Source organism: Manihot esculenta, chromosome 3, assembly GCF_001659605.2.
Source record: "Manihot esculenta cultivar AM560-2 chromosome 3, M.esculenta_v8, whole genome shotgun sequence".
Lineage (NCBI taxonomy): Eukaryota > Viridiplantae > Streptophyta > Magnoliopsida > Malpighiales > Euphorbiaceae > Manihot > Manihot esculenta.
The window spans coordinates 20,896,111-20,916,535 of NC_035163.2; the positions used below are offsets into that span (position 1 = coordinate 20,896,111).

General features: G+C 32.7%; 1 protein-coding gene across 1 annotated transcript; it reads left to right on the forward strand.

Annotated features, from left to right (window-relative positions):
- Positions 1–13,459: 13,459 nt before the first annotated feature.
- On the forward strand, positions 13,460–18,558 carry LOC110611537. The gene is made up of 2 exons (XM_021751926.1): positions 13,460–14,216; positions 18,371–18,558. Exons 1-2 carry the CDS (start codon positions 13,460–13,462, stop codon positions 18,556–18,558), a joined length of 945 nt encoding a protein of 314 aa, XP_021607618.1.
- Positions 18,559–20,425: the final 1,867 nt, after the last annotated feature.

The window sequence follows — 20,425 nt, forward strand, 5'->3', positions numbered from 1 at the left end:
AAAAAAAAATCTACTAATAGTATTTTATTAGTTTTAATTATTAAATATTTTACTATTTTATAATATGAAAAAATTTATTAATTAATTCTTCGATTTTATAAAAATATCTACTGTTTATTCTATTTATATTAAATGCATTTTAAATTTTTATATAAAAAAAATTTATTATTTAGTTCATATAATATAAAAAACTTATTAATTAATCTATTAATTTTATAAAATATATTAAAATATTATTAATATATTAAAAATATATTAATTAGTCCTTCTATTAACTAATTATTAAGTATTTTACTATTAGATTTAATTTATGTGATAAAAAAAATTTATTAGCTAATCTCTTAATTTTGTAAAATATATACTAAATAATTTATTCATATTAAAAGCATTTTGAACTTTTTTGTAATACTTAACGACTACAATTGATAAATAGATTTTTATTATATTTTTTAAAATTTCAAGGATATTTTAGAATATTTTTAAAAATATTAATTAATTAATTACTAATTTTTTCTATATTATAAATATTAAATAGTAATTTTTTATTTTTATAATATTTAGAGATTAAAATTAATAGAGTGACTAACTAATAGATTTTTTAAAATTCTAAGAATATTTTAATATATTTCTCAAAATCAAAATACTAATTAATAAAATTTTTTTATATTACAAGACCTATTAGTAATTTGTCTATTTTATAATAATAATTTATTATTATTAAATTATTATTTTTATATACAACTATTTATAAAATTATTTATATTTATATTTTATTTTTAAATATCATATTTTAAAAAATATATGTTTTATTATTTATTTTTATAAAAAATAATTTTAAGAAATAAATAATAAAAATTAAAAAATTATTTTTAATTTTTTAAAAAATAAGAAATAAAAATCTTAAGATGTTACTGAATCGAACCCATAAATATTAATTTTCTTATTACAATTTAGTTTAATCTCTTTCTATCGTGGAGAATTTTAATTAAGATGATGAAAAGATTAATTAATAGTTTTTTTTTATAATTTTTGAAATATTTTAATATATATTTTTAAAATTAATAAATTAATTAATAATTTTTTTATATGTTATAAATTTAAAAAATAATTTTTTATTTTTATAATATTTAATCATTAAAAATAATGAGGTGATTAATTAATAGATTTTTTAAAATTTTAAAAATATTTTAATATATTTTTTAAAATTAAGAAATTAATTAATAAATTTTTATATAACATAAAAATCAAATAATAATATTATTTTTTATTATAATATTATATATTTTATAAAAATAATTTATTTATTTTTATATACAACTATTTATAAAATTACTTGTATTTTTATTTTATTAGTAAATATCATATTTTAAAAAAATATATATATATTTTTTTTTAATAAAAGAGGGATAGAGCCCTTATTTTATTAATCTAGACCATAAAAGTCCCAACCTATCAGCATCCAGTAAAAATTTAATAGTAACAGGAGGCCACTGATGAATTTTCAAATTAAAATCATCACCAATGGTTAAATTAGTCAAACGATCCGCTACCGCATTTGCTTCCCTGTAAATTTTTATCATCTTGACTTCCCAGCTTCTATTGATAAGATCACGACAATTCCTCACCAAATTAGCAACTCTAAAAACTCCTGCACCTCTACCTGCAAGTAAATCTAACGCGAGTTGAGAATCCGTTTGAACTTCAATCTTCTTCCACCCTGAACCCCATGCTAATACTAAAGCATAATATATTCCCCATAGCTCAGCTTCCATTGCTCCACAATTGCCCAAAAACCGTTGAAAGCCCAAAGCCATCTACCTTCATTGTTTCGAAAAAAACCTGCACAACTTGCCCTTCCTGCTGACAACAATGCACTACCATCGGAATTCACTACCACCCAGCCTGTTTCTGGCGGCTTCCACCCAACATACTTCAAAGACCGACCTCTCGGTCCAGACCCAGCCTGCATCGAAAACCTCCATGCATGAACATATTCTTTTGCTCGAAACTGAATAAAGGTCGCATCAATAGTATTCTGGTCATTATTCTCATTAAAAACCAACAAGTTTCTTCGCTTCCATAACCACCAAACAGTCGAACTAAAAAGCACATCCCATGGTATTCCATTAGCCAATAACCCTACTTTTTCTATATTAGCAGATAGCCATATAGGCACATTCAAAATATCAAAAAATGGAGAAACGAAATTGGTAGGTAAAAGGGAATTCCAAATTTGTTTCACATGTTGGCAATCTCGTAGAGCATGCAAAACAGATTCACTTGCAACTCCACAAAGAGGACATAAATCATAATCAATAAATTCTCGCTTTTGGCGTTGAACATTAACCATGATTTTCTCATGTGCCACTTCCCACAAAAACACTTGAATTCGCTGTGGCACCCTAACCTTTCACAGCCCTTGCCAATCCATATTTGATCCTGACACTTCTGAATAAAACGTATCAAACCCTGACTTAACTGTATATAAGCCAGAAGAAGAATGCTTCCACGCAAAACCATCCAAACACGACATATCATCAACTAAAGTAATTGATTGGAAATATAAAAGGACATCAGTAGGAAGAAGAGAATTTAAAATGTCCCAATTCCAGCCTATATTAGGAACCCAGAAATATCGAACACAAACCTGCATATTCAACTCAATCAACGGTTTAAGTGCAAAATTCCAAAGAGGCCCAACCGGAAGCTAATCATCCAGCCAAAATCTAGTGTGCATCCCATTATTCACATCTACAACTATCCCTTTTCGAAGTAGCTCCAAACCATAACAAAAAGATTTCCAATTGACTGAACCATTAGCTCGCTTAGCGACTTCCCAATGAACAAAACCCGACTCATATTTATTGAAAAGGCACCTAACCCACAAAGCTTGTGGATTCTTGTAAGCTCGCCAACACAACTTCCCTAATAGAGCCTGATTCATTTGTCGCATATTTCTGATGCCAAGACCACCTAACCGCTTCGGCAAGGACATTGTATACCAATTAATCAGATGTATAGCTGGCTTCATATCCTTCCCATGCCAAATAAAGTTCCTGCATATTTTCTCTATTTCATTGTAAAGCGATACCGGTAAAAGAGCACTCTGCATCACAAAAACAGGAATAGCATTAAGAACTGATTAAACTAACGTTAGTCGTCCAGCTTTTGATAGAGCTCTCGCCTTCCAGCCATCAAGTCTGCCTCTCATTTTATCCAAAATACTACTATATGTCGAGACTGAAATCCTCCCATGAATAGATGGCACACCCAAGTATTTTCCCAAATCAGCAGTCAAAGGAATACCTGACCTTGAAGACAAAAGTGACGCCAAATCACTATCAACAAAAGGCGACAAATAAAGAGAAGACTTAGCTAAATTCACTTTCTGCCCGGAAGCCTTAGCAAAGTCATCCAAACATGATAAAATCAAATCCAACTGTTCCACAGAAGCTTCTGCGAATAAAACCATATCATCCGCGAACATAAGATGAGAAATCATCGGACCATTACTCGAGATAGGAATCGGCTTCCATCTGCCTTGACGAACAAGCTGTTTAAACATTCTCGAAAGTTGTTCAATACACATAACAAAAAGATATGAAGACATTGGATCGCCTTGTCGCACACCACGAGTCGGTTTAAAAGATTCTAACTTCTCACCATTCCATAACACTGACATAGAAGATGTTCTAACACAATTCATAATATTAGAAATCCAAGCATCGAAAAAGTGGTAAGAACCCAGCACCCACTGAATAAAATCCCAATCTAGTCTATCATAAGCCTTTTCAAGATCAATTTTAATCGCCATAAAACCCCCTGATCGCTTAGACGTTCTCATAGTGTGCAAAACTTCTTGAAACACCACAATGTTATCAATAATTTGTCGGCCAGGAACGAAACTACTTTGTTCCAATCCAATGAGAGAGCTCAAAACATCTTTCAATCTGTTAATCAACACTTTTGTAACAAGCTTATAGATCACGTTACATAAGCTAATTGGTCTGAACTAAGAAATAAATTCTGGACAAGCAATTTTAGGAATAAGAGTCAGCACCGTTTCATTAACTTCCTCTGGAATCTCCCTCCCGCCCAAGACCTCAATAATAAACGCTGAAACCTGTGAACCTACCGCAGACCAAGATTTCTGAAAGAAAACTGCTTGTAGACCATCAGGTCCTGGAGCCTTGTAAGGAGACATAAGGCGCAAAGCATCATATACTTCATCATGAGAAAAAGGACGATTCAGAAGCAACCGTTGAGAAGAAGAAAGAGCAGGCCCATCAGGTCTAACAAAATAGCTGCAGTCAATCGCCAGATCTTTCGAATACAGCTCCTGATAGTAACCGCTAGCAAGCTCTTTAAGTTGACTAGAATCTTCAATCCACACATTGTTCCCATTTCTCAGCTTGAGAATTTGTTGCTTCTTGCGTTTAATCACGGTAGAAAGATGATAAAACCTTGTATTTCTCTCACCAGAAACAATCCATTCCTCCCTAGATTGTTGAAACCAGTATAATTCTTCCTGCTTCAAAACATCTTCAAGCTGTCGTCTCAGATTAAATTCCAGCTTCACTAAACCTCTCGTTCGCCGGATAGCTAAGCTTTTTTGAACACCATCAATTCGACGGATCAACCTCTGCTTATTATGAAAAATATTCCCAAACTCAGATCGGTTTTATTGGCTTAATGAGTCTTTGGTTGATTTCAAATTATCAAATAAAGAAGTATTTTGCTTCCAACCACGGGAAACAACATCAACAAAATCTTTGTGAGCTGTCCAAGCCGCTTGAAAATGAAAACGACGAACATAAGAATTTGTAACTCCAAAGCAATTCATAAAAATAGGACAATGATCAGAATGCAACTTTGGAGCATGAATAACTGTAGCTCTAGAAAATGTCATGCGCCAAATCTCAGTACACAAGCAATGGTCTAATCGAGCAGCTTTATAAGAAGAATTAATACCACCCTTACTCCAAGTAAAAGGGGTACCTTCAAAACCCAAATCAATAAGTGAGTTATCAAAAATCCATTGCCGAAAATCACTAGCCCCAATACTGTGAACATTAACATAGCCGGTTTGTTCATTCTCGCTTGTAAAAGAATTGAAATCTCCCAACAGTAACCAACTTTTCTCACTTCCATTGAAACCCAGAACCGAATGCCACAAACGTCTTCGTAAACTAATGTCAGGGCTGGCATACACAAAACTCACTAACCACGAGTCTCCATTATCAAGTAACACATTGCATGTAATAAATTGCGGATCTGTCGACACAAGCGTTAACTTAAAAAATATTTCTGACCATAAAATCCAGATGCCTCCACTGAAACCAAAAGTCTCAACACGAACCCAATTATCATAACCTAGCTGTTTACAAACATTATCAGCTGAATGGCCAGAAATTCGAGGCTCAACCAAACAAAAAATCTGAGGCTTATAGATACGATTCTATTCCTTAAAAGCTCTCAGAAAATTAGAAGAAGCAGCACCCTGACAATTCCAAACTCCAATAATCATTAAAAATAAGAGAGAAAAGAAAGCCATGAGGATGACTGAACCTATAATAGAACGAAAAATCTAGTAAGACCCCTCATTAGAAGGCATCTTACCAATTAAACCACTATTCTGAAATTCATTCAAGGAAGTCTGAGCAATAATTATCATCGCATCATTGTCAAGATTCATATCCTGATTACCATCTCCATTAGCTGCTGGGATATTGGGATGGGTTGGATGAGGAAACGAAGGATCATTAAAATTATCATGTTGATTCCTATCCAATTCTGTTTCTAAATTTGCAAGTCCCACCAATTTCGGGTTAGAAACAACCCAAGTCTTTGACTGATTCGTTCTATTATTCCCTTGAACAACTACATGGTCATCTTGTGCAGCAGCTTTTCTAGAAGATCCCCCTGATCCACTCGAAACCCCTCTAATTTTTAGAACTGAACTTTGCACAGCAGGCCCATTAGATCTCACATAGGAATCTAAAGCAATATTGGGAGTCTCCTCTCTTGTCACAGTAGAAACCACTTGACCTTTCCCTTTAGAATCCCGTAGCTTTTTTTTGCCCAAGACAGGACGAAAATCTTGTACCACTGGTGGAGTAGCATTATGTTCTATATGAGTCTCAGAATCCTGGAGAATAACTAGAGAACTAAAGGGGTTATTATTGGCCTTCATCGTTGATTTACCCTTGTTTGACTCCCTCGGACCATGATCACCTGACCCAAATTTAAATACAGGTTTTTCCTGAGGACGTTGATTACGTCTTCTATCTTTCTTAACCAGCATCCAATCACCAAAATCATCTAAAACAGCTGGATTAACTACCTGATTCTCGGGTAACTGAGCCACCTTAGGAGCAGGGTTACTATGAACCGAATTAGGCACATTCTCTACATTCTCTGGCTGCAACTCTTTCCGCAACGAAGGACAATTATCCTTCATATGCCCAAAAATTCCACATGAAAAACAAACCATATGCAACGCCTCATATTCAATACGTCGAACTCTCCGGTTCAGCTTGAATTTCGACAAAAGAGGCTTCGTAACATCAACTTCAACACATAATCTCGCAAAATGCCCTCTTGTCACTCGGCTAGTGTTATTATCCACTCTGATAGGATCTCCTATCTTCCTCCCCAATCGCATAAGAAAATCCTCATTAAAGTGTTCAATTGGAAGGCATGGAAATTGAACCCAAACTACCAAGCGTTCCAAGGAAACATTAAATGGATCAAAATCCGGGCACCATTGGCGAACTGACAAATAATGATCAGCTATAATCCATGGTCCACCCTCCAGTGCAAAATCAAAATCTTCCCTACTATTAAATCGAGCAAGGAAAAAATCGTTGTCCAGAGCAATTAAGTCAATAGGGGATTTAGGTTTCCAGAGTTCCTTCACCCTTCGCAATAAATAGGCATACCCTATTGATCTTCCAATCAGCTTGATAATCAAGGAGTTCTTCCATGGTTTACAATAACGAGATTTCTCAATTTTAGTAAGTTTAATATTAGGGCACTTTTCATCCTCCTCATCCTCTTCCCCATCAGAAAGCTCATACGACTCCTCATCATTCCCTTCAACTGTGTCAGCAATCACAGTCTCGTTATTAGGACTCCCATTGACTAGCATATCCCTAAACGAAGGACCCATTGGAGACGGTTATCCAACAGACTCAAACTTTCTACCGTCTTGTTCTTCTAAAGAGAAACCTCTTTCACCATCTTTACGCTTCCTACGGCCATTATGTTGCAAAATATTATCCTCTTCCATACCCTCATTGCCGGAATCTGACATTCCGGTGGAATCACAATCGGCAAAAATTCAAGAGCTATTGGCGGCTTCGGCAAGTTTTCAAAAATCCGCTCTTGCTTTCTATAAATGTTATTTTTATGCAATCAATTTTTTTAAAAATAAATAATAAAAATTAAATAATTACTTTTAATTTTAAGAAAATAAAAAATAAAAATTCTGCAAACGTTACTAAATGCATTCTAAATTAATCGTTATCGAAAATTTTAATTCTCAATTCCTTACATACTTTGCCGATTGATATCTTTTTATTGACCAATCGATTAGACAAAATAGTGAAGATTTAATATCTTAACATTTATTTATGATGATGATTTAGTTGGTTAGACTTTTATTTCAAGAGAATAATGCAATGTTAGGTAGGGATTTGTGTCCGTTTCAATTTCGATTTGATAACGATTTCTTATAGGAGTTAGAATCAAAATTGAAAATTAATTTTTTAAACTTTTGAAATCAAAATCAAATTATAATTTTATATATTTTCAGTTTCAATTTGATTTTAATATCAATTTTTATTTTATTATATTATTTTTTATGCAAGTTTCCCTTTGTGATTTTTTGGTGACTTGATGCTCTCGCATTTTTTTTTTTTTTTTAAATCTAACTTATTCTTTCTCCTTTTTCATGGAATACGATCTGCGTCAATTGACTATCAATAAAAAAAAATATTATTGCTCCTATTAAGAACTCTAGAGATATTCCGATCGTCATTTATAATTTCTGTATGGTGAGAATGTTTCTCACATACAATCCAATCAATTTTCAAAATATACAGACCTCTTTGGCAGATTTATGACGGCAATTCTCGGACAGTTATTGTATTGAAGGATTTGGTTTCTAGTTATAAGCCGGATATTTTATTTTTGATGGAAATAAAAACTCTTAGTTCTCGTATGAAATTTTTTCGTAATTTTTTATATTTTGATGGTTGCTTCTCAGTCAATAGACAAAGATTAGGAGGAAACATTTCGTTAATGTGGAAGAGTCATGAGTCTGTTTTTGTGGTTGGCTTTTCTTCAAATTTTATCGATTCGGTTGTTTCGGAAGGTAATGTTCAATGGAGGTTTACTAGTTATTATGGGTTTCTGGAATTGCAACGACGACGTCAGTCTTGAAACCTTATTCGGGATTTATTTCGTAGAAACTTTCTTTCGTGACTCTGTTCATGAGACTTTAATAATTTATACTCGAGAGATGAGAAAAAATTATGAGTATGTTTGTCAAATTATCTTATACAGGAATTTAGACAGTCACTTAGAAGCATTTTTGTTAAATTATCTTATACAGAGATTTGATTTTGAATTATTGTAAATTTTTGTTAGAGTTTAGAATTGATATTTCTGTTATATGTGTTCGTCGTAGTACTACTCTAACTGCTCATATTTTGGCTAGAGTCAAGCATAATCGTCTCTTTATTTGGAATGATCCCTCTTTATTTAATGAAATTTTATTAATATAATCCGTAGTTTTGCTTTCAAAAAATAATAAGTATATATATATATTTGATTTTAATAATTTATATTCTATTAATATAAATTTTATTAATAATATATAAAATAATCTATTTAAATAAAATAAAATATAATTAATGAATTAAATTAGTTAAATTATATTATTATAAATTTGTAATAATTAACTATATATATACAAGTATATATAATTTTTAGTAATTTATATTTTATTAATATAATTTTATTAATATTAAAATAATAATTTATTTAGTTTGAATTAACTTTAATTAACTAATTAAATTAGTTAAATTACATTATTATAAATATTTAATCATTAACTAATGATTAAAGATATAGTAATTTTATGTTATTATTATTATTATTATTATTATTTATTATTATTTATTATTATTATATATATATATAACTATAACAATTATAATTACGAATACATATATATAATTATTTTAATAATTTATATTTTAATAATATAATTCTATTAATATATATATATATATATATATATATAATCTATTTAAATAGAATAAAATTAATTAAATTGACTTAATAATTAAATAATATTATAATTATATGTGTATAATTTTATTGAAATTATATAATGTATAAAATATATTACTGAAACTATATATTAGAATTATAATATTATTATAAATTATTTAAAAATATATATATATATATATATATATATATATAAGTTTTTGATACGATTTTGATATGATTGTAAATAAAAAAATTAGAATTAAAATTAAAATCAGAACCAAAACTAAATAACTAAATAAATTTAGTTTAATATAATTCAATTTTTATATTATTATTATTTTTTTAATTTTAATTTAGTTTGATATATTTTTTTAATTTGGTTGGAAAGCCAGGTTAAGGTATACAAATTTTTACAATAAATGAGTTGTAATAAGCTAAAATTTTAATTAATTAATAATTTTTTATAAATAAAATTTATATATTTATTTTAAATGTTTTATTTAAAAGTATTTTAATTCGACGGGTTGATAATAAGAGCAATTTTCTTTTAATGTTAATAGCACAAATTAAACCCAATACCCCATAAAAAATGTTTAAAGATCTAATAATGATATATTTATTTATTTACCTTAAATAATATTTCATAAGTCTTATTTGGTATGCACGTTTTTTTTTAAAAAAATTTAAATTCTATCAATAAAATTCAATTCATTTCTATTCAAAAAAAAAATATTTAGAATCAATTTAAATATAATAAAATTCCATTTGAAATCTTTTATATTAAATAAATTAATAATAAAATTTAAATTGATTTAATTTATTCATTATTCTTATTATTTTAAAATTAAATATAAATATTTATTCTTATAAATAATAATCATTACCACATTCATAAAAAAAAATATTGTTAATATTTTGGTAATATTTAAAATTTGAATTTTAAATGAATTTTTATCATTAAAAATATAAAAATTATTTTTAAAATTAAAAAAATAATATAATAAATTTTTAATATTAATTATAAATATATTAGGTATTAATAGTCATTATTAAATTAAAATATTTTTTATAAAGAGTAAAATTTAAAATAAGAAATAAATTTAAAATTAAAAAAAGTAAAGGATAGAAGAAAAAAAAATTCAAAAGCTAATTAAGTAATTTCCATAGAAATAATTTTTAGTGAAATTATTTTTTATAAAATTTTAATAATTTTGACAAGATTTACTTCAAATTCAAAATCAATTTTCACAGAGAAATTGAATTTTTATATTATGTATTTTGTCAAATACAAAAATTTAAGAAAAAAAATTCATTTCTTTTAAACTCTTTCAAAATTTGACATTCCAAATAAGGGTTAAATGTTAAAAACAAAAAATCTCACTATATATTTATGAAATTGAATTTTTATTTTATTGATTTTACCAAATATAAAAATTTTAAAAAAAAAATTCATTTTTTTTGAATTATTTTAAAATTTGATATTTCAAATAAGGGCTAAATGTTAAAAATAAAAATTCCAACTATATATTTATAAAAATTTTATATATTATTCATAAATATTAAAAAAAATTAATAACAAGATTAAATTAACTATCTTTTATATAAAATACAAAATTAGTACCATTTTTTGTCAAGAAAAACAATCTTGAAATGAAATAAGAGAGACAATAAGTCTTATATCTAAATTAGCTATTCTAAGTGGCCTGTGATTTGTAAAAGTATTATACATAAAATAAATATACATAAATTTCTCAAGCTATTATAGAAATATTAATAAGACGACATATTTCATATAACTTAATAGTCGAAAATAGAATTAAACGGTGATTGGTCAATATGCAAATGAGAAGATATAATATGATTGACACCTATCCAATCCGATGCTCAAGTTAGTAGCTGATAGAATGAGCGAATGTAATAAATTACTTTTAGCTTAGAATTAGTGTGTAAGAATGTGTACTTTGATCTTTTGATCTATGTGCACAATTACTTTTATACTGTAAGGAGATGGAGTTGGTTATAGAATTTTTTAGAAATCCAACTAGTACCAGCTAATGAATTAGAGGATTTAGCGTTTATAAGTGTTCCACCTATTTGTTTTTTTTTTAAAATTTTTTTTTATCAAAGACAAGAGAGTTACAACAAGTTCAAAATAAATATGCTTGATATGCCTGGTCCATCATAAGGTGGTGATTAGTAATCATCTTTTTGGCAATATTGTGTATTGTGGTATTCTGTCTTACTTATCCACTCAAAGGTAGCATAAATAAGATTTTGACAAAGGGTTATAATGTCGTGCATAATGTTGTAAATGGATAAAGGTGCACCTTCACAATTGGTAGTAGAAATGAATTCCTAACGGTCACTCTTAAAGATGACATGATTGTAACTTTGGCGCAAGCTAGGCTCACAGCTTCTTAGCAAGCAAAACTCTCTGCAGTGAGGGGGTCAGGGATGTTCCGATAAATGTTGCACCTCTAATCGATTATTTGACCCATGTGGTTTCTCACCACAACTGCTGAAGCTCCTTTGTTGGTGGTTTTGTTAAAGGCTGCATCCAAATTAGCTTTGAGCATACCCGATGAAGGGGGACTCCATTACCTTGTGGGAGGTGGTGGCTCCAAAATCTGATTTTGAGCTATAGCGTTTGCTGTGTTGAAGGAGTCACAATATTTAAAGCTAACATCACTAATTCACACTGTGAAGATCCTCAGAAGACTAGGTGGTTCCTAGCTTTCCATATACACCAGCAGATGAAGCCCAAACACTGAATAAGATGACTGTCCGAGTTGGCATTATATAAACCCATCCTTTAGTTCCTCCTAACATTCCATAAAAGAACTTCCTTGTAGCATAGTTGATCTGAGCTGAAAAGGAGACATAAATTACGTAGCCACTATTTGAGGACAATCAAAGAAGATATGTCTAATCGATTCCTTTGCGTTGTAGAAATTGTATTTGAGAGAACTTGAAGGAATTCGTCTATTGATTGCAAGGTTGGTAGCTGACTTTTCATTAATGGCACACCATAAAAGACTGCCAATTTTCTTGGGAGCTTGATGCTCTAGGTTTCCTTCTGGAAGGACCCCAAAAAATATTGAGAATTAGGACCATGACTCTCTATAGTTGCGTTGGTAGCCTCCTTCCGTATTTGTCACGCTATGTGATAGCCGGATTTAACCTTGTATCATCCATATCTAGTAAAATACCAAATGAACTGGTCCTCTTGTCTATAAATATCAATAGGAATAGCAAGAATATAGTTAACATCATCATTCTCAAAGTTATTTCTTACCGGATTCTCGTTCTAGTGGTGGGAGAAGGGATCCAACAGTTGTGACATCCAAAAAATATAACAATCATGCTCTTCTTTAGCGCGGCTATATAGGAAAAGATTGAGGAATCCACGTGTCTTCCTTGCATAAAACAGAACAACCATCACGTACTTGCCACTTAATGCCTTTCTCAAGAATTTGTCTTCCCTGAATAATACTCTTCCAACCCCAAGGGGGTCTATAACCTGTTCTAGCTTGCATGAAGGAGGTTTGGAGATAATATTTTCCTTTAAGCACCCTTGCTAAAAGGCTAGTTGGCTCATCAATGAGTCTCCATCCTTGTTTTGTTAACAAGGCTTTTGTTGGAATGAACTGTCTAATTAGGAGTAAATTACTTAATTATAGGGATTTGCACAATTAACAAATCTGATATATATTATTTCCTGTACAGGCTTATCTTGTTTCCTTAGAATAGGATTGCTTCATTTTTCTCTCCTGATTTTGTGTTGTAAATATATCTATATATAACCTCCTTTCCGTAGAAGAATACACAACAACTGAATTATTCACAGATTCTATCGTTCAACATGGTATCAGAGCAATTCTGATCCTGGAAGAATTGCTTCCCGAATTTCATATCTTGAAACCACCATCATAGCTTATCATCTGCAATATCGTATTTTGTATTTCCCAACACCATTATTGCTCAACCACCATCTGCGTTCCCATTTTTTCTTTCCACCAAGTCATTGCCCAAATACTATTCTGGACCTAAATGGCTGAGACCAAAATTATTGTCCCAGCTCTACCAAACACCATCGATTATCATCAACCAAGATAGTTTTGCATTTCCCACCAGTGTTATACTTAATAAAACCAACTACCCATTATGGTCACAAATCATGGAGATGCGCATTGGCTCTCGTAATAAAGCTAGAAATCTCACTGGAGAAGCGAAGAAGCCACCACTCGAAGATCCTAGTTACGCAATATGGGTCATCGAAAATCACAAAGTGAAAAGTTGGCTTATTGATTCAATGGATCCATTGCTGATGCAGCGGTTCATTTGTCTTTCCACGGCCAAGGAAATTTGGGAGGCTATAGCAAAGACCTTTTATGACGGATCGGATGAGACTTGTCTCTTTGAATTCAATCAGAAATCCTTCTCCACCACACAGAATAGTAGACCATTATCCACATATTATAATAAATTTGTTGCTATTTTCCAGGAAATAGATCACAAGATGACCTCTCAAGAAGAAACCGTCGAAGGGGTGGTCCAATTGCATTCCGCAATGGCTAGGCTTCGAGTTCATATTTTTTTAAATGGGCTTGATCCTGAGTTTGATCACATTTGTGGAGAAATCCTTCGGAAGGACCCCAAACTTAATCTAGAAAGCACTTATACATATGTACGAAGAGAATACCAACAAAGACAGACGATGGAAGGTTCTCGACCTATCCCTGAAAGCTCTGTTATGGTAGCCAAACGAACTCAGCAAGGACCATCATCTGGCTCAACAAAAACTCAAAGTGTCAAGTCTAATAATTTTGTCTGTAGTTATTGTGGCGAGATAGGGCATTCAAAACAAAGATACTATGAAATCATAGGCTATCCTGAATGGTGGGACTTCACAAAAAATATTATCATTCTACATGGTATCAGAGCCTTTCTCGTAGAGATTTAATTTTTCTCTCCCGTCAAAGTTTTTTAAGAAAAAAAAAAAATTTTTTTTTGGAGACTTAGGGCTCTGTTTATTTGGGTTACCCATAACGGGTAATATTTGGATCTCACCATCGCTGGAGCCGCCACATCGTTCCCTTGTCAGATCTGAGGTTTATTTGCCGTTCGGGTTTTGGGGGAGGTGTTTTTATCGGTACTGTTCATCGGAACTGTTCACGGTTACTGTTCATCGGTACTGTTCACGAGTACTGTTCATCGACACTGTTCACGTGGTACTGTTCATCGGTACTGTTCACGTGGTACTGTTCACGCCGGGTACTGTTTTCTGATTCTGTGTTTCTTTTGTTGCTGTTGTTTTGGGTTTGTTGTCATGGTTGAAGTGAAAACCACCACCGTAACTGATGTGATTCCTATGATGACTAAAATCACGGAACACAAATTGAATGGATCTTCCAATCAAGGAATTTTGATATCTGCAGATGAGTATGCACAATTCGTCCAATACCAGGCATCTCTAAAATCCTCTAATTCCTCCTCTATCACTGCAATTGCCGAGTCAGGTAACTCTACTACATGTCTTGTGTCTTCATCCTCAAAATGGGTTATTGATTCTGGTGCTACCGATCATATGTCAGGTAATTCTACCCTTTTGTCCAATCTTGAGTCTCGTACATCGCCTTCTTATGTTACTCTTGCTGATGGCACTAAATCTTCTGTCATTGGTTCTGGTCATGTCAACTTAACCCCTTCTCTTTCTGTATCCTCTGTGTTATGTCTCCCTAAGTTCGCATTTAATTTGCTTTCCGTTAGTAAACTCACTCGTGCATTGAATTATTGTGTCTCATTCTTTCCTGATCACTGTGTTTTTCAGGATCTTTCGACGAAGCAGATTATTGGTAGATGGAGTGAGTCAGAGGGTCTTTACGTCTTGGATCAGCCACTACCTCGATCTCCTCGATCTCTGGTATGCTCCACGCGTTTAACACCTTTTGATGTTCATTGTCGTTTGGGGCATCCTTCTCTCTCAGTTTTAAAGAAGTTATATCCACAGTTTCATTCTTTGTCTACTCTAGATTGTGAGTCTTGTCAATTTGCTAAACATCATCGTTTACCTACACTGCCTCGAGTCAATAAACGGGCTTCGTCTCCCTTTGAGTTAGTACATTCAGATGTTTGGGGTCCTTGTCCTGTTGTGTCTAAGTCTGGCTTTAAGTATTTTGTTACTTTTGTTGATGATTTCTCTCGTACTACTTGGTTATTTTTAATGAAGAGTCGTTCAGAATTATTTTCTGTTTTTTGTGCATTTTATGCTGAAATCCAAACCCAATTCAATACTTCCATCCGTATATTACAAAGTGATAATGCTAAAGAGTATCTCTCTGGGGAATTTCAATCTTATTTGTTACAAAAAAGGATTCTTCATCAGTCATCTTGTGTTGCCACTCCTTCACAAAATGGAGTTGCTGAAAGAAAAAATCGACATCTTTTTGAAGTAGCCAGAGCTCTCTTATTCCAAATGAAGGTACCTAAATGTTTTTGGGCTGATGCTGTATCCACTGCTTGTTTTTTGATCAATCGCATGCCTTCCTCCATCCTTCATGGTGATATCCCTTATAACATTTTGTTTCCCACTAAATCTTTGTTTCCTATTGAGCCACGTATGTTTGGTTGTACATGTTTTGTTCGTGATGTTCGTCCACAGATTACTAAATTGGATCCTAAATCACTCAAATGTGTCTTCCTTGGCTACTCTCGACGTCAGAAAGGGTATCGTTGTTTTTCTCCTGATCTGAATCGGTATCTTGTGTCTGCGGATGTAACATTCTTTGAGTCCACTCCATTTTTTCCGCCATCATCTGTTTATAACACCGAGGGGGAGGAAGATGACATCTTGTTATACACTGTTCGCTCTTTGTCTCCTCAGACTACTCCTACACCTTTCGCTCATGTGCCAGGTCGCCCTCCCATCTTTCATGTGTATTCCAGACGCTTAGAGGACTCTGACTCCGTTCCGCTACCTGCTTCTTCGTCGACAGATCCTGCTCCCACTGATCCTTCACCGTCTGATTTGGATTTGCCCATTGCTCTTTGCAAAGGTAAACGTACTTGCACTTATCCTATTTCATCTTGTGTCTCTTATGATCAATTATCCTCCTCTTCTCGTTGTTTTGTCACTGCTTTAGATTCTATTTCAATTCCCAAAACTGTTATTGAGGCTTTGTCCCATCCTGATTGGCGTGCTGCAATGGAAGAGGAAATGATGGCCCTTGACACTAATGTACTTGGGAGTTGATGTCCTTGCCCCCAGGAAAGCGGGCTATTGGGTGCAAATGGGTGTTTACGATAAAAGTAAACCCTGATGGATCTATTGCTCACCTCAAGGCCCGTTTAGTGGCCAAAGGTTATGCACAAACTTATGGAGTTGACTATTCTGATACATTCTCTCCAGTTGCCAAGCTCGCATCTGTCCGATTGTTTATTTCCTTAGCGGCTACTCATGATTGGCCCTTGCATCAACTGGATATTAAAAATGCTTTTCTTCATGGTGATCTTCAGGAGGAGGTTTATATTGAGCAACCACCTGGTTTTGTTGCTCAGGGGGAGTCAGGTAAGGTTTGTAGACTTCGAAAATCCCTTTATGGCTTGAAACAGAGTCCTCGAGCATGGTTTGGCAGGTTTAGTGAGGTGGTCCAATAGTTTGGAATGAAAATGAGTAAGTGTGATCACTCAGTGTTTTATAGAAATTCTGATAGTGGAGTAATTCTGCTTGTAGTATATGTGGATGATATCGTTATTACAGGAAGTGACATTGCTGGCATCACATCCCTAAAAGAATTTCTTAAAACACAGTTTCATACAAAGGATTTGGGTTCCTTGAAATATTTCTTGGGAATTAAAGTTATGCGGTGTAAGAAAGGCATCTTCTTATCTCAAAGAAAATATGTTCTTGATTTGTTGGCAGAAACAGGAAAATTGGGTGCTGAGCCTTGTAGTACCCCAATGACCCCTAACCTTCAACTTACCACAGAAGACAGTGAGCCATTTGCAGATCCTGGAAGGTACAGAAGATTAGTTGGTAAGCTGAATTATTTAACTGTGACTCGTCCTGATATTGCATATTCAGTGAGTGTGGTAAGTCAGTTTATGTCCTCTCCTACTGTTGCCCAGTGGGATGCTCTGGGACAGATTCTTTGTTACCTTAAAGGGGCCCCAGGGTGAGGCCTATTCTATGGTAACCATGGGCACTCAAATATTGAATACTTTTCTGATACTGATTGGGCAGGCTCGAAAGTTGATAGGAGGTCAACTACTGGGTATTGTGTTTTTGTGGGAGGTAACTTGGTCTCATGGAAAAGTAAGAAGCAAAATGTGGTCTCCCGTTCTAGTGCTGAATCTGAATATCGAGCCATGGCACAAGCCGTTTGTGAAATCTTGTGGGTACGTCAACTGTTGGAAGAAGTTGGGTTTTCAAATTCGGTGCCTGCTAAGTTGTGGTGTGATAATCAAGCAGCTATCCACATTGCCTCCAATCCAATATTTCACGAGAGGACCAAACACATCGAGATTGATTGTCATTTTGTTCGTGAAAAGGTTCAACAAAAGATAATATCAACAGAACATATCCGAACTGGAGAACAATTAGGAGATATTTTCACTAAAGCTCTAAATGGGACTCGAGTAGATTATATATGTAACAAGTTGGGCATGATTAACATTTATGATCCAACTTGAGGGGGAGTGTTATAAGTTATAGAAAGTAAATATGTTAATATAGGAAGTAAATATTGATAGATGGATCAGTTGCTTAATCCTAAGGATTGTATAATAATAGACTTGATTTTCCTTCCTATTTAGATACCCTCTCTCATGTATAAATAGATTGTAATCTCTATTGTGAAATACAACAAATATTATCATTCTACACTATTTAAGGGGAGTCACACCTCCTTCTATTCAGGAGGAGAGTTTTAGTGAAGAGAATGTGCCACAAGAAAACATGACAGATTTCTTAGAACTAGAGAAAGTAAGTGAAAGTTTTAGCATAACAGTAAGCAAGGTCTCCCTGAAAGATGTGATGAAGATTTATTAGTTCCTTCTGAAAAATTACAAATACCAACATTTACTGAAGAATCACCAATATCTGATGAAAAATCACCAACATCTGAAGAGTTGCCCATGATAACACCATTGACTAAAGAATCAACTCAGAATGTCCTAAGCACCAACATTTCTACTCAGATAAACCCCAGTCCTATACTTAATGAGTGTAATGAAACAAGTAACTCTCGTGACAATTTGGCTCCTAGATATCCATAAAGATCAAATAAGGGTGTACCAATGAAACAGTATGAACTTGACCTTAGAGCCAATGTCAAGTATCCAATTAGTAATTATCTTTCTACTCATAGATTGTCCAAGTCGTATGCACTTACTATTAATCAATTATCCAAAGTATCTATTTCTAGTAGTGTGCAGGATGCCTTAGTAGATCCAAAATGGACAAAGGCTGCAATTGAGATTGCACAGAATCCTGAACAACACGATCACACCAAACATGTTGAAGCTGATCGGCATTTCATCAAGGAAAAGCTAGACCAGAAGATTATACAGTTCTCGTTTGTCAAGTCAGAAGACCAATTAGCTAATAAACTCACAAAAGCAGTATCTAGGAAGATATTCCATGATATGGTTGACAAATTGGGCATGATAAATATCCATGCTCCAACTTGGGGGGAGTGTTGGAATGAACTGCCTAATTAGGAGTAAATTACGTAATCATAGAGATTTGCACAATTAACAGATCTGATATATATTGTTTCTTATACAGACTTATCTTGTTTTCTTAGAATATGATTGCTTTATTTTTCTCTCCTGATTTTGTATTGTAAATGTATCTATATATAACTTTCTTTCCGGAGAAGAATACACAACAACTGAATCATTCATAGATTCCATCGTTCAACAACTTTATTGAAATATTTTAAATGCTTAAAACCAAGCCCTCCCTTACTATTAGGTTCACACATGGAGTCCCAGGATGCCCTTTCCTCTTTCTGTTGTCTCCACTAGAAGTTGGAAATTATGAAATTAATAGAGCAACAAATCTGAGTAGGTATCCTAAAAGATGACATAACGTATATTGGAATGGCTGTCATAACTGATTTAATCAATACTTCTTTGTCTCCTTTAAAAAGGAGTTGTTCCTTCCAGCCCATTGCTTTATTAAGAATGTTAACTTTGATATTAAAGAAAACTCGTCTCTTGGATCTTGGAAAGTTGACTGGTAAGCTAAGAAATTTATCAAGAATATCCATCCTCTCAATTCACAGAAACATGCAATCCTTCTTTTGAGCTCTGGAGGAGCATTGTTACTGAAAATGATGATGATTTTTGAAGATTCATCCTTTAGCCATTGACTTAAGTATAGTTTGTCAAAATGTTGTTGATCTTGCTTGCCTCTTCCATTGAAGTCTTTAAATACAAAATTGAATCATCTGCAAAGAGGAGATATGAGATAGAAGTCAGAAGGGATATGAGATAGAAGGACCGTGACGGGCAATAAAGATTCCTTGTAAGATAGAATGTTTAATAAAGTAAGATAGACTCTCAACACAAAAATTAAATAAAAAAGGTGAACTGTCTAAAATCTCTGGAAAGAATAATATAACCAGAACGATGAACATTGATTTGCACAAAGTAAAAAACGGTGGTTACACATTTCATAATCCATCCCGTAACAATATCATGAAAACTAAAGACTAAAAGCATATGACAAAGATAAAGGCCATTCGACATAATAATATATTTTATTGACATCAAGTTTAAGAGCCATACACAAAATTTTGCTTTCCCTTGCAATATTTGATTATGCATAATCTCATAGTTAAGTAGAATATTATCAAAAATAAATCTATTCTTCATAAAGAGACTCTGCTCATAACCTATAATACCATTCATAAAAAGTCTCATGACGCATTACTTGCATAATCCTATTCGTCACAAATCACTCATGCCTTTCATGTGTTTTACTTATTTGGTTTCAACGTAGGTCCACCATTGTTATCAAATGAGTATTAAAATTTGGTAATTTACAATCACAAGAGTTATGGGCAAGTTCTTTCGATAAAATTTATGTGAATATAATATAATAAAACTAAAATTTTAATTTTAAAAACTAACATTT

Coding starts and splice junctions, on each gene's coding strand:
- LOC110611537 (XM_021751926.1), top strand. CDS start 13,460: ATGGAGATGCGCATTGGCTCTCGTAATAAAGCTAGAAATCTCACTGGA. Junction 14,217..18,370: donor AAATATTATCATTCTACATG/GTATCAGAGCCT, acceptor CATTTACTGAAG/AATCACCAATATCTGATGAA.